The 14,745-nt window shown below is 39.3% G+C and overlaps 1 protein-coding gene across 1 annotated transcript; it reads left to right on the top strand.

The window, feature by feature from the left end:
* Positions 1 to 1,293: 1,293 nt before the first annotated feature.
* LOC131771081 (ATP-dependent RNA helicase DHX58) lies at positions 1,294 to 14,161 on the top strand. Its single transcript, XM_059086836.2, has 14 exons — positions 1,294 to 1,957; positions 2,760 to 2,834; positions 4,943 to 5,091; positions 5,764 to 6,013; positions 6,496 to 6,555; positions 6,879 to 6,956; positions 7,093 to 7,284; positions 8,156 to 8,532; positions 8,663 to 8,881; positions 9,230 to 10,229; positions 10,411 to 10,591; positions 11,130 to 11,274; positions 11,911 to 12,111; positions 12,706 to 14,161. The coding sequence occupies exons 1-14, from the start codon at positions 1,678 to 1,680 to the stop codon at positions 13,015 to 13,017; spliced, it is 3,519 nt and encodes a 1,172-aa protein (XP_058942819.2). The 5' UTR covers positions 1,294 to 1,677; the 3' UTR covers positions 13,018 to 14,161.
* The last annotated feature ends 584 nt before the right edge of the window (positions 14,162 to 14,745 follow it).

Below are 14,745 nucleotides of genomic sequence, written 5' to 3'. Positions count from 1 at the left end.
AACGATTTTCGATTAACACTTGTAATGGGATGCCTTTTTAATGTCACAAAATCTCGTATGCCTCAACTATTTTTGGTTCCAAATATCATGCTTGAATAGCCGTGATTAGCTTTGGTTAGACGGGCAATCAGCATTTAAAAAAGCCACCCACCGTGAACTTACCCGCATTAGAGAGAGAATTAAATGACAAATATTCGAGAAAGCTATTTCGAAAATAAATCGGAAGAGGCGCCAGAAATATAGTTTGCTTAATTGGCCACTACTCTGAAGATGGTGATATGTTGAGTTAGGTCAGAGGTTCTTGGCGACATCATGTGTAGCTAAGCCCGATATGTTGACAGAACTCCTGACTACAAGATTGAAATTGATACTCCTGTCGACCATTATCAGTAGAGTAGGAATATTTACATCGACTGTGAATACGAGATTTGCTTCTACTTTTTGGTCGAAGTGTCGATAGGTAATTACGTTCTAATTAGTTTCGAGAAAGTTGTTCTTATCGAGAAGCAAAGAGAAGAAATGCGTAATATCAGAAATGTAAACAATGATCGCTCTGTGCAATATCTATACTGATTTATATTTTCCCTTCTAGAAAATTACCGGTACGTGGTTGGTCCTAATCTTTTTAAAATGATATTCACCTTAAATATCCCGCACTTATACCGATGAATTCTGTGAAGGAATGGACGAAATACAAGTCACTAATGGTTAAGGAAAACTATCTACATACGCATATGGAAACCGAATGAGAAAATATTTAAATTTTCAAAAGATCATGACACTGACCTAATGTTTATCAAGTAAAAATAGCTATTCTCGAAACCTATTTTCCCATCTTGCTTGCAAAGCAAGAAAAATATCGAAATACATCGAAAGGGAAAACGAAACTTTAATCTTCCCCTTCATTTCCTAGTACCAGTTTTGAAGAGAAAAATTCCCAGAATTAAATTTGTCCCTGTTTGTAAGAATTGATAAATGTTGTCCCACATGATGCAGTCGAAAATTAGCATATTGACGATGGGAAAAAGCCCTGTAACCAAAACCCTCGAAAATGGGCATGTGATGTATTACTCAATGAGTAGTTTCTGCGAGAAATCGAGTTATGTCTTAGAACCTTTACTATTAGTTTCACAAGTGTAGCAGTTTTTTTCGACATCGTTTCAATAGTATTTCGAGATGTAACAACGTTCGTACAAAACAGATCAAAATCGAAACCAAAACAGCTCGTATCGCGGTTTCCATATACTGAAATTTGATATTAATGAAATTCAACCAGGGAAAGTACCTTCTCCGGGTGTTTCGTCAAACGAAGACTGCTCAGTGGCAACAATGTAGATGACCTCGCAAGAAGCATGACCAACTCTAGCCCTTTTCTTCCATGGACCAAGACGTTTGTAAAATGAATTCGAAAGGAAGCATTTGATAAGCTTTCGTTTCTCTGATAACGCTTTATGTATTCTCGAAAACAAAAGGGAAAAGCAAAACTTGGTACTTTGTTTACGTAGCGTTTTCCGAGAATTTCGCGTATGGCTTCTGGGAATTTCCCAGTTTTTTTTTACGGGCTCATGAATTTATTATGCAGAGACATATAAATAGCGAGCTCGTTGAGCAAGGAGTCATTCGCTTTCGACGGAGTTTCGGGTCAAATTTTATGAACTTCTGGGATCTGAAACAACAATGAGACCCTACGAAAAAAAGATTCTCGAGGAACGTCTGAAAGATTTTATGGAAGAAGTCATTCCAGTTGATTTGCTTCCACATTTGTCTTGTTTACAGCAGACAGATAAAGAAGCCATCGAGGCGACACAGAACAACAAGGGACCAACAACGGCGAATCAAACTCTTGTCGATCGGCTTAAAAGACGGGACAAAGGTTTTTCGGAGTTTGTACGAGCCCTGAGAAAATGTGGAAGCGAACACACTGCTTTGTTGTTGGACCCGTACTACAACTATCCAAGTAAGCCCTTATGCTCTATGAGATTGTATTTTAATAACCCTTTTTGCTCGCATGGCTATGGATTTTTTCGGAGACTGTTTTGGCTCTACAAAAGCATTGTTTTAATACGCCGGGTTACACGATTAGTTATTTTTGTTATCGAGATTTACAGAAGTTACCTGACGTACTCTTATTTTACGGTCTATGAACGATAACCTCACTCTTTCATGTGATCTTTAGCCTTGTCTTAGGCTCGTGTCAATATGTTGTTCTAAAGTTGGACGTATCCCGCTTAAGATCATCCGGGCAGGAGGAATGCAAACTTTGCTTTCTTTCGTTAGATCCCATGAGTCACTCGGTTATGTATGAGTATGTAACTCAAAGTTCATTAAGTACGTGTGGGAGTTCAAAACTGCATATTTACTTGAGCTTGTGGTAATCATTGTAGTTAAGAAATTCATATCACTAACCGTGAAACTCCATCGAATTGAGACACCTACTTGGTAAGTCATTTCCACTGGACTTAACTAAAACTTGGCTCTACTTTCAATCTTCTAAAAGTTCGGTCAAATCTTATCCAGACACGAGCAAGTCATGATAGACTTTCAACGTGTCATTCGGCTCTGTTTACACATACTCGTATCCAGGTTGTTTGCGCTTACACTAATTTAACAGTGTCACGTGTCTCAGCATTTGGTCAGTATATTTGCATCTCAATGGACCACGGGGAGACACGGTCACTTCACGGTACATCGCTTCCTTCTCAGCGTTTGCTTGCTTCTACCAAAGATAAATATTCGTAAAAAAAATTATCTTAATTCAGTTGACGCAGGGGATGATGAAGTCGCTGTCTCAGAGGGCTCAGGAGTTGGTTACAAAAAGATTGGAACAGCAATTGGTAAGTGACATTTAATCATAATATTTTTGCGTTTATTTTATAAGATTTTTCGGGCAAAGCAGAAACATTTTTTTCTTCTTATGACGCTTAGATTCAATTTGTCTGTAATTATAATTAGTTCCGTAAACCTTCGCATTTACTCCTCCATTCCCTTATACGAGGGTCTCAATGGGGAAGGGGGGGATTGGCTTAGGGCTGACGTTAATCAGGAAGATATTTCTTTGATGACTTTGAGTTAATTAATTAAAGTTTCTCATTATTTCATCTAAATTATCAACTATTTTTATTTCCATTCAGTCTTCCTTTGACTAAGTGGAGTAAGGCGTGTTTCCATGACCTCTAATAATAATTCATGATCAGTTTCAAGGCCTGGTGTGAAACAATACCTTACTTTCTACTGTTACACGCGCAAACCACATAAGCAGAATTTTTTATAGACCTGATTCCTCAAGCTGGATTCGTCAAGGCGGTTTTCAGCAGCGTTCCATTTGTCGACCAGTAACATTATATTCGAGAACGTCTTTATATCACGGCAGTTCGTTGACATTTCGCTCAACATTAGTGTCATCTCTGAGCTGTTGTGGTTAAAACTGCGATGTCGACTCCATTTACTCTCCTTTTCCGGTTATCACTCTCGCTAGTCCAAAAAGTACTGCATTGCTGACGTAGTGATTCTATGTGAACAGATTCGTTATGGTGGGTAGATGACGTAGAGGTATGTGTGTTATGTCCTAACTTGATGGTGGTACAAGTCCACGTCTTAGCACAGTTCAAGAGTACTTTCGATAGTTTTTGAACTATGTGGCGAGAAGCGGAAGGTAAATTCAAAGATCAAATTTTGTTGAGGGTTTGATTTGCCGTTCATATCTAATAGCGTTAAGTTTAATTCCAAGTCCTTGAACTCTTCATCTTAATTTTCCATGAATTCACTCTCCGAGTCGCTTCGGTACTCATCAATCTGGTCTGGAATTTTGGTATACTTGTGTCGCTAAACAAGGTCACAAGGTCATTGCCGAACAGAAAAATCTCTTGCAGCCATAGAATTGAGATTTATCGTCCGAAAACTTCCAATGCTTTTCCCCAACAGAAATGCTTGTCTAGGATCGCTCGAAAGCTTTATCTTTTCCTTCATAATACAAGCTCACGACGGCTTCCAACACGTTCGACGTGACATGACATGCATGACATGAAGTAAACTGTTGTCTGTAATGACTTGGTCTATAGGCGGGATTAACGCCGCGTGGAATGGCCTCTGGCAAGAATTAATAACTTATCAAATACGTTGGCTCTCTTTGAATATAAACTATTAAATTTAGATATCAAAACATTCCAAGCAATCAGTTTAGGCAAAAAAAAGTTAAAACGACCATAGAGTGAGTATCTGGAATCTGATTTGCCAGTTAAAAGATCCTTTAAAGACGATGTTCGACTGTTCGCGGTAAGCAACTAAAATGGGGAAATAGCAAAATCCGAAACACCTTTCAAGCATCTGACGGTTAGTATTCACCTACTATTTTACAATTGACGGTAAAATTAGCATTTTTGACGGCAGACAGTTAAATTTTAGGCCCTTTGACGGCTGACTGTTAAACCCCACTGCGACCCTCTTTTACTGGCATGCCTTGAGTCACGTGGGGGCACTCTTCAAGGAGAAGAAATTACCTAAAATTTGATTAAGACTGAAAATATGCTCTAGAAATATAAAACGTGTACACAAGGACAATGAATATTGCTAAAAGTGAAATTATGAATCATGAATTGTCGCGACTGAACATTAACATCTTGTTTAGTTTTTCAACATTTTTCATCTTTTTATACGTATTGCGCGCAATTGCATTAGTGACGTTCAGGTCATATAATTACACGGCCTCGTGGTTGAGAAATGTAAAACTAAATGGTTAAATTCTGGAAAACAATTCATATTTTTGTGGTTGAAGCAATTTACACGACAGGAATCATGGCGGTTGAAGTAGAAGGAATCATGAATTTTCGTGTTTAAAACTTGACAATCATGGATCTCGAGATACAGTTATAGAATGAATCATGACTATCAAAAAAGTCGCTTAGTCTTTTCTTAAGCTGTTCTTTTTCTGATTTGTTTTAAACAGATGTTTCCTTTAGAGGAATTCTATCATTAGAAACCAGTGTGGACGAGGAACAAACCGAGAGCGGTTCCGATCTGGAGGAGTATTTGGCTGGCCTTTTCGGGAAACAGTCGTCTGAAGAAAGCAAAAGAATGCGAAGAGATCTGCAAAAAGTATGTTTTAAGAAAATGTGTGTACCACAGCAGACCTGTTATCAAAAATCATTAAACTGAGTAAAACCTAAATCAGTTGGACCCCATATAAAAGCGGACGAGACAAATACTTCTCTCCATTTTTTCTTTTGGTGGAGCAAGTTTGTCACCCACAATTTGAAATAGAAGCGAACATTTCAAAACATTTTTGCATATCACAGGAGAAATAACGAGTTTGGAAACAGTCAGTGTTTACACGTCTTAATTCGTAATTCAATTTTCCTCTTTTTTCTCCTTTTTCTCTCAACACTATAAAACAAGGCCTGTCGGCCCAGTGTTCGATAGCAAATTAGCAAAGCGTGCGTCTGCGGCTTTTGCTTCTTTCCTCTACAGAGGTGAGAAATTTTTTGAGAAATCTGCACACTGTAGAGGTTGTGTCAGAGATGGTCAAGTAATATCACATCATGTCATGTTGTCTCAAGTATAGCAAACATAAGCCGAATGGATGCAGTTTTCCAAGAACCACCTTGACACGAGGAAAGGCATTTCCTTGAATTTGAGTCACGCATTAGTTAGGATTAATTAACGCAACATTACGTTTACTCACCATTTGGAGATGACATAAGTGTTTCTAGTCAAAACTTGTCCACAAAAAGCTCAATTGTGGATATACTTTTATGATTTTTTTTTCAGCATCTTCCTCAAGGAGCTGTTTTTGTTAACACTGCTAAAGGTTCCGTCATTGCAACTTTCCGCTTGTCAACGGTGGAGGCAGCCGAGAAATTGTGGGAAATGTACAGTAAACAAACATTTCAGGACAAATTAAAAGAGGTCCTGGTGGAAGACACTCTGAAAAGACACCAAAAGCTCCCAGACAAGCCGCTCGAACTAAATATAACGTTTAGCGAAGATCGGTTTAAACAAATTCAAAAGAAACTCAAAGGTAGTTAACAACACTTTGGTAAAACTTTTAAATACCGTACTGACCATTTAATTTTGTCCAATGTTGCTAGAATATTGCAAGACGAAAGACCTCGGCTCGTAGTAATTCAGTTAACGTGGTGTTAGGTTTCGGTGTACGATGTATATTTAAGCAAGTTGGTCAAGGTTGCGAATAGAGTTTAAGGTTGTAAGGGGAAAAAACATGTCACGCTTTCTAGTAAGACTTTGACTGTAATGTTAGGTTAATGACAGGACTCCTTTTTTAAGGGATGTTGAGCGTTCTCAGTTACGAAAATGTGTGATCAGTACTCTATAAGTGAGAAGGGTAGCACACTGGCGATTGGCGTGAATCTAAAACATTTTGACAAGCACGTTGAGGGGTCAAGTCCCTTCCCGCTACATGGGTTGAATGAAAGTAAGTTTTAAAAGTGTTGATGAAGACAATGTACTGATATACCTTGTCGCAATGTCGTTGATCGGCAGAGATCGAGGAAGAGCAGGAAAGAGATGAACAAATGCGCAACACTTTGTCAAGCAAACAAGGTAATGATTCAAAATCCGATATGCTACGTTATCATAGAAATATCATACGACATTCTTTCTTCATAACATGTAACAAGGGTTACGTAATATAAAAGCGAAACGTAACAGTACGATTCTACGTTTCGAAATATTGATGAAAGCCCTATGGCGAAATGAAACATTTTTGGAAACGATAAAACTCCTAGTTTACTAAAAAAGCTAAGTTAACTACCTCCAAATCAGATTTTGCGATTGCATGTGATAAATCAGTAATTTGAAAATGCTTTTGAAACTTAAATACGGTGATGCATTCACTCAACTTTGCTGTTTCTTTTTACATTCAGAAGGCAGTGCTGCTGAAGATGATGGATCTCTCTCTGAAATAGACAGAGACGAAATAGACGAAATCGTCATTCCACCTGGTAAGAGTTCTCTATTACGCTGTTGTTTGACGGACACAATGTGTACAAAGAGTGAGATAAGATACAGAACTTCCCGTATGTGATTCAGTATGCGAACTTGATCCCTCCACATATGATTTACTTTCCTTTCAAATAGTTTACTTGGGAAGCAATGCCAACTCTTTTAACATTCGTGAGTTGGAGCTTAGAGAATACCAGAAGGAATTGGCAGCTCCAGCATTGAAAGGCAAAAACACCATCATCTGCGCCCCAACCAACAGTGGGAAGACGTATGTGGCCCTAGAAATAGCTAAAAAACACCTAGAGTTTTTCACACAGGACAATGAAGGTAAGCGACTCCATATGGAGATCTTATCAGCTTGTAGAAATACGCGCTTCTTTCTCGATCAAACATCCAACTCGGCTTTTCCAATTAAACGCTTTGGATCATTCCAAGTTGGCATAAGGGTGGCTGCGATCTATAAACCACTGTTTTTTCCTTCATGCAGCCGTAACTGACTATCACTGATAGTCAGTTACGGCTGAGTCTTCTCAGAGTTTAAATCAGTAATAACAACTGTAGTTGCTCTTTCGCACAGACGTAAATTAAGGCCGGATGCCACATCACATGGCAGGACCTTAGTGAAACGCCTTCGCTGCTAATCTCTACAGTAACAGTCGTGTCCGGCGATTACAACAGGCCGGCCTCAAACTGGTTCTGATGTTTGATTGAATACCGTAGTTATGAGATCATTCTATCTCGAAGTACCGTATTAAGAAATCCGTCAAGTAACGCTAATTTTGCCAGCGGGACTGCCGTAACTCTCGATAACATCAACTACTTGGTGATTGCCTCAAGGTTCTGCTGTACTCCACATCGAACGATCGGGGTTAGTTAGTTAGGTTAGGCCCATTTCCGGATTACCTTTGACCTCTTTTTCAAATCGAGTCTTGTTGCTCATCCTCTCATATGTTAGAAGTTTTCATTCATATGCAGACCTAACTCATGTTCATACGAATGATTGACCACCAGGCCTCGTTTTGAGAAAAGGGGCCAAAGGTAATTCGGAAATGGCTTGCATAACTTCCATTGGAAAATGTAGAGGTAGTTGAGGGAGGGCTAACCTACGTCTCCTCATCACTTCACCCTGAAGAATTCGGAATAAGCTCAATCATTTATGGCACTTTCGCTTCTCGGCCTTTTTTGAATCCCTCAACAGCCACAGACAGCAGTAATAGAAAACAGCCGAAAGTGGTCTTCATTGTGAGCACAGTGAACCTCGTTTCTCAGCAAAAGGAGCGTTTCGAAGCGCACCTGGGAGACAAATACCCCGTGATTGACATTTCTGGTGCAAACGCTACTGAGGTCCCCCTGAAGTATCTTCTACAAAGCCATAGCATCGTTGTCTTGACAGCACAGATGCTTGTCAACGCTCTGAACAATAAAAGTAAAGAGGAGCAAGTGAATCTCCAGGACATAAGTCTTCTGCTTTTTGACGAGTGTCACCATGCACACAAGGAGCACTCCTACAACAGAATCATGGAAAGGTATCTGGCCTTTAAAAAACAGCCGCGACATCAAGGCCCCTTGCCACAGGTACAATCGACAGGAGATTAAAATTTTTCTAATCTAGATCTTACTCGTTTTTTTTAATATCATTATTATTTACTGCGAGGTTTGAACTTTTCTTTGTTAAGGTGGTTCTTTTTATTTCTACGATGTTTAGGTTGTTGGTTTCACTGCCTCACTTGGTACAGGAAAAGCCAAGAGCGTCGAAAAGGCGGCAGAACACATTATTCTCCTTTCAGCCAACTTAGACGCGGAAGTTATTTCAACGGTGCAAGAGAATAAATCAGAGCTTGCACAGTACGCAAATGTTCCAGAAAGAAAAGTTTTCCAAGTTCCCACGTCAGAAAAAGATCCATTTGAAAAGATTGTTTCTCAGGTAATAACAGATGAGAATGATAATGACTGGAGTCATTTGATTGTCAAAGTCGCAAATATGGTCTTTGTTTGGTCTTAGTTCGGCGTGTAGATTTTTATGATAGGAAACGGGAAGGAGAACCCGTAGAAAGCCCCGGAGCAAGTAAAGTATTAAGTAGTGGTAAATTTAAATGCCGTAATTATGAGTTGAGTGAGCGAATCGAACTGATCTCAAGAGGGCATTAGAGGTGGGAGCTTTCCTTTCTTCCTTATTCGTGCCCGCTTGTTCTTAAGCTGTATCATTCCTTAAAGAAATTTCTCGCTTGTTCGCTTTCTCTAATCTTCACTGCGTTTTTTCTGTATTTTGAAGGTCATGACTAAAATCGAAACTAGAGTTAAAGGAATTAAAGGAAAGCTCTTAAAGTCTGTTCCACCGGAAGAAAAGGGAAGTCAGCAGTATCGTCAATGGGTGGAAGAGTTTTACAAAGACTCTGTTACAGATGCAGACCGGATCCTTATAACGCTTGCAGAACATCTCCGCGAGTACCACATTGCCTTGACTATAAACAAAAGCACAACCATGAAAAATGCCAGGAAATGCCTTCAAAAATATTTTGATTCTTTGGATAGAGAGAAGTTCCTTCAGATTGATGAAAAGTTGACAAATCTCTTTCAAGCTGCTATGAGCATGTTGGATAAGCACGTGAAAGAACATGGTGAACCCCCAAATCCTCTTTTGATGAAACTAAAAGATTTGCTCTTGCAACACTATAAAGAGGAAAGGCCTCAGAAGGGGGAGAAAGAAGAACAACTCAGAGCTAACGGGGTTGAGAATGGCGGAGAAAATGAACGTCACGATGAAGGTTCAGCTACAGACATATCAGAAGTAGGAGAAGATGTCGATGATTCTGAAAAGTCTAAAAAAACAAGATCCAGCAACCAAGAGAGTGACAAGACTTGCGATGACAGTCACGAAGAGGGTAAAAATGAAGGGACATCACTAGACAAAACAACAAACAATGAAGAAGAAAGTGGTGGAAACAAGAATGGAGACTTTGCAAAGGAAGACCTTGGTAATATTGACGCTGCTGATGTTGATGACGCGGCGGAAGAATGTGAATCTCGAACAGCTACAGAAAACAACCATGAAAACCCTAGCCAAGAGACTGACAAATCAGCGGAAAACTTGCAAGACGATAAGTCATTAAATAAAAGAAATGGTGAGCAGAGAGAGTGGAAAGGTCCCAAAGGCATTGTCTTTACAAGAACAAGAGAATCCACGACAGCTCTGGAAGATTGGATCAAGGAAGACGATGAACTGAAGGCTGTCCTCAGGCCAGAGGCTCTTGTGGGCAGTGGAGATGGCAACAGTAAGTTCAAACCCTCAAGCAGTACATTTAATAAAAGACGTAATGCCCTTGGCGATGGTATCCCTGGCATTTTGTCTCTGATGATTTTGCATGCTAAAAATCACTGAGAAATAAAAGAGAAGATCTTTTTGGAATAAAAAAAAAATTCAAACGGAAAAAAATTTTTTTTCTTATTTTTTAGTCGGCATGACTCAGAATGAGCAAGAGCGAGTGATCAGTCGATTTCACAAAGGAGAAACGAACCTTCTCCTTGCAACAAGTGTGGCAGAGGAAGGTCTGGACATCATGGATTGTAATTTTGTGATCCGTTATGATATGATGGGCAACGAGATTTCCACTGTGCAGTCACGTGGCCGTGTCAGGTAAAAAAATTCAGCGCTAAATTAAAAATCTAGAGAGTCGTATTTCAACTTTGAACGGAGTTTCTCGAGTTAAAATAAATCCCCCCCTTATCTGGGGGCTAGAACCAGAGAAACCCTTAGGGAGATCCGTTAAAGTGCCATGGGAGGGGGTGCATGAAATTTCGATTGTCTAGCACGCTGCAGTCGCAAGGATAAGCTCTGACAAGAGACTTTGAAACGAGCCAGCTCGAGATTTGCATTGCTATGTTCTTCATAAAAAAAAAGATAATTGTAGCCTTCAATTTCATTTCGTCTCCTTTGGTTTCCCTTTCCTTTGATATTCAATCATTTTGAATTTGACTCGTGCACCGAGAGCTTAAAGGGTTTGTGGCAGAGGTTACGTCAAATGTTTTTAATTATTGTCAGGGCGTTTAGAGAAAAAAAGTACGAGAAATACGCGCGTACTCAACACGCTGAGCTTTAACTACATTTTTTCTCCTTCCTCTGTAAGTTCTTATATAATTATTTTGTTTTATGCATTTGCTATTTTAATTACCAGGGCGGAAGTGGGTATGTATAGCGTGCTCGTGAGTGGGGATTCTGGAGCATTAAAACGAGAATATACAAACCAGTTTCGGGAATCCCTCATGATTGAAGCCCTCAGCAAGGTGCAAAAAATGTCTCCAAAAGCCTTTCAGAGTAAGGTAAGCACCGAACATATGTGTATTCTAACAATGGAAACCTTTGCCAAGGTGTAAAGGCATCCCCTTGCTTGGCTCCTTCGGGGGAAATGGCAAATAACATATATGTATTTGTTCATATTCAGCCCTGGGCAAACAGTCGTCATTCCTCGCCCGGGGTGGAGGGGGGGGGGGAATTGGGGTTGGAGGATCTTCGAGGATCACATGGTTTTCAGGGGGAGCGGAGGGAAAGATCAGTCGTCGCTAACAGAGTATAAAAGGAGGAAATCATGGAAAATAAACTTCTAATAAGCTGAAAATGAAGGAGAAGGAGGTGTTACAAAACCAAAATCGTCTAATTCCTCCCCCCCCCCTTAATTATAGGTGATACATAATGACTGGTTCCTAACATAGGGGGAAATCAATGTAATTTCTTAATCGTAAAAAACAATGTGTGCAACAATGTAAATTACATGCAGAAAATTAGTATTTTACCGCATTTGACAAAGTGATCTAGGACTCTTCCCTCTTCTGTTGAAGGTGTCCTCTCACAAAATCTGTATCCCTTAAAAAGGATCTATTCCGATAAATAAGTGTCGAGCTGTGAAACATGCATCAATTTTATGATCCAGTGGTAATTCTCTCCTCTTTCTAATGAAGGTGAAAGCTATACAGGATAGGAACTTTCTGGATCGCAAGTTGAAAAAGCGCGTGATGGCATTGAAACATTCAGAGCCTGTGCCTGACGATGTCACCTTCCATTGCCGAAAGTGCTTTGCAGAAGTTTGTCAAGCGCATAACATACGGCGCGTTAAAGAAACCTATCACGTGATTATAAGTAGCGACGTACGGGACTCCAAGGTAGAGACACTTTGTCACAAGAAATGTGTTTTTTTCATCTAAGTAAAATGATAACTAAACGTTTGATCGTTCGTGTCACGATCTAGTGACCATATATCGTGAATGAATGTGACTCCACGTCGTTTGATGCACGAATGAACGTTCTCTGTCGTGACTGCCTTGAAAACATTTTTTTCTTTTGACCTCAGCAAGTCTAAATGAACAATTGTTCTAGCCGGACGCGATCCCCTGAACTAACACAGAAAAATAGTTTTCCGAATGTTGTTGTTCCTTTCTTTTTTTTTTTAACCGGCCAGTCAGGCTGTTGGATCTGTTAAATCGTAGACCAAATTATTGAATTAGCTCGAGTGCAATGAAGACACTAAAAGGTCAAAATCAGCGAACCTGAAGCGGCCTTTCTCCAGCTTCGTAAAATCCACCTCTCACTTTTACCATAACTTTCAGGAGTATAAATTTAAAACTAGCCGCGTCAGTTTTCATATACAGCGATGTTTAATAGATGATTCAACAATCTTGTTATATAAGGCTGTTGGATCATCGTCATTCCAAAAATGAAAATGGTTGGTTAAGAATCTTTGACTCTAATATTTCTAGGTGGTCATGGAGGAACATCACAACCCTAAGGCTCTTGATGGCGTCGAAATGAACAGGAAAATATATTGTAAAGAGTGCAGGGAAGACTGGGGTGTCACAGTTCTTATCAATGGCATGGAGTGGATGTGCATCAAGATTTCCGGCTTCGTTCTCCAATTTCCAGAGCCTAAGGCTCGAAGGTTGACGGTGAAGAAGTGGAAACTTCTCCCTTTCACAATACAAGAGGCCACTTTTGAAGAGCTCATGCAACAAGCACAACAACAAGAACCAAAAGATGACTTGGACGATGAATTCAGCCTGTTGTTTGATTGATCACATTTTATCATGCGTTGTATCGTTGATTAACAGAATCTGAAATCTTAATTACTTTCCTCAAGCTGTTGGCTTCATTGTATGTAGTGAGGATATAGTAGAAATATGAATTATGATAGTATCACGGTATTACGGTACGGTTTTCATGATTGAGTGTTACAGAAGAGCATATTTGACTGAATGATGAGACAGGAAACCTATGAGAATACAAATTAAAAACAAGGAAATGATAGAGTCACGATTGCTTAAGTTTCGTATCTGATTGGTTGAGAGGATGGAGAGACTATTCCAGACTAAACAAGAAGAAAAGCAAAGCAGAACCAATGTAATCTTTGAACGCTCAATTTAAAATTGATCTATACACTCATGGCTTAAATAGATGGTCAAAATAATACTGTTATGAACAATGCTCACTTATAATCAGTTTTGTTTTAACAAGATAAGTTCATTTTTTGGTCGTTACCAGGCTTTAAGCCACCGTTTGGGTTCTTAGACTGAGTGAGATCTCTATATCTGTCCACTGTTTCATATTAACCCTTTAACTACCAAAAATCTGATCAGTAATTCTCTTTCTTGTCTGCTATACAATTTTTATGAAGTAAATTTGGATAATTTGGTATTGGATCAACAAATAGTCCCCTAATTGATATTTTTCTTTATTCTCATCAATTCTATGTTTGATATTGTATTGATATAGTAAGGATAAATTCTCTCCTGGTCACTCAACGGAAGTTAAAGGGTCAAACCGTTTTTGGCCATAATTCTCATATTTTCATAGATGGCCACGGAGGTAGTTGATGGAGACTTATTGATACAATATTTGATGTAACCGCCAAGTAGAGAGCCTACACTAATCAAGCTGTACCCTCTCGACGACGCTAAAAGAGATTGACTTCAAAGATGCATATTACGAAAATATTCTGATTATCCTATGAAAAGATCGAAAGTTATTTACACAATCGAGATCTATGGTACACTAGTGGTTCAGTTTCGTCTTCGTTACTTCTTAGTATAGAAAAATAGAGTTTCTGGTGCACGGTATGGATCAGTAAAAGATGGTTTTACGTGTATTGTTAGCTACTATGTGCATGTTAAATCAATGTAGTCTGTATCAAATGGAAAATAAATGGCGTTGAATAAAGATCTCAGGCATGCCAAGCAATTTACGAACAGACACAATAGTACGAGGAGGGGAATAGTGAGGAGGACTCTCTTCCTCTTTTATCGTAGCGCCTCCGAAGACTGTATGTAAGCTACACATAAGTCTGGTCACTTATTGGTATTTGGGTGCTTGACTATGTAAATGCAATGTCAGTACAAAAATCGTTACAATTCTTTAAACAAGCAAACTAAGGCTTACGGAAGATAATCGAACTGAGAGGCATATTAATCCCATAAACATCTTGTAGAAAATCAAAACGAATAATCCCCAGAAGAGGGCCCAACATAGGTTTGGCGGGATGAGGCTTAAAATCCAGACGGGGTGTGGGATACGAGAAATTTTAAAAGCGGAATGTAAGATGAAAATTGGAAGGTGAAACCGGGATATGCTCCATTTCAAGGCGGGATAGGAGATAGGACGAGTTTTGTCGAGATCATGATTTAGCTAAAGTTACGAGTCACACGACCTCAGAGCCATTAAAAAGTGTTTATTTGTTTTAGAAACGGGATTAGTTAATGCTCCCGTGTAACTCTAAATGATTCCGAAGTATTTCCACTCTTCTTTGT

This window comes from Pocillopora verrucosa, chromosome 4 (assembly GCF_036669915.1).
Source record: "Pocillopora verrucosa isolate sample1 chromosome 4, ASM3666991v2, whole genome shotgun sequence".
Taxonomy (NCBI): Eukaryota; Metazoa; Cnidaria; class Anthozoa; order Scleractinia; family Pocilloporidae; genus Pocillopora; species Pocillopora verrucosa.
This window is presented reverse-complemented; position numbering and strand designations above follow the sequence as displayed.

What these genes read in the sequence shown, in the direction of transcription:
- LOC131771081 (XM_059086836.2), top strand. Translation starts at nt 1,678, where the DNA reads ATGAGACCCTACGAAAAAAAGATTCTCGAGGAACGTCTGAAAGATTTT. An exon ending in CCCGTACTACAACTATCCAA is followed by an intron (nt 1,958 to 2,759) that starts GTAAGCCCTTAT and finishes ATCTTAATTCAG; the next exon opens with TTGACGCAGGGGATGATGAA. An exon ending in CAAAAGCCTTTCAGAGTAAG is followed by an intron (nt 11,275 to 11,910) that starts GTAAGCACCGAA and finishes TTTCTAATGAAG; the next exon opens with GTGAAAGCTATACAGGATAG.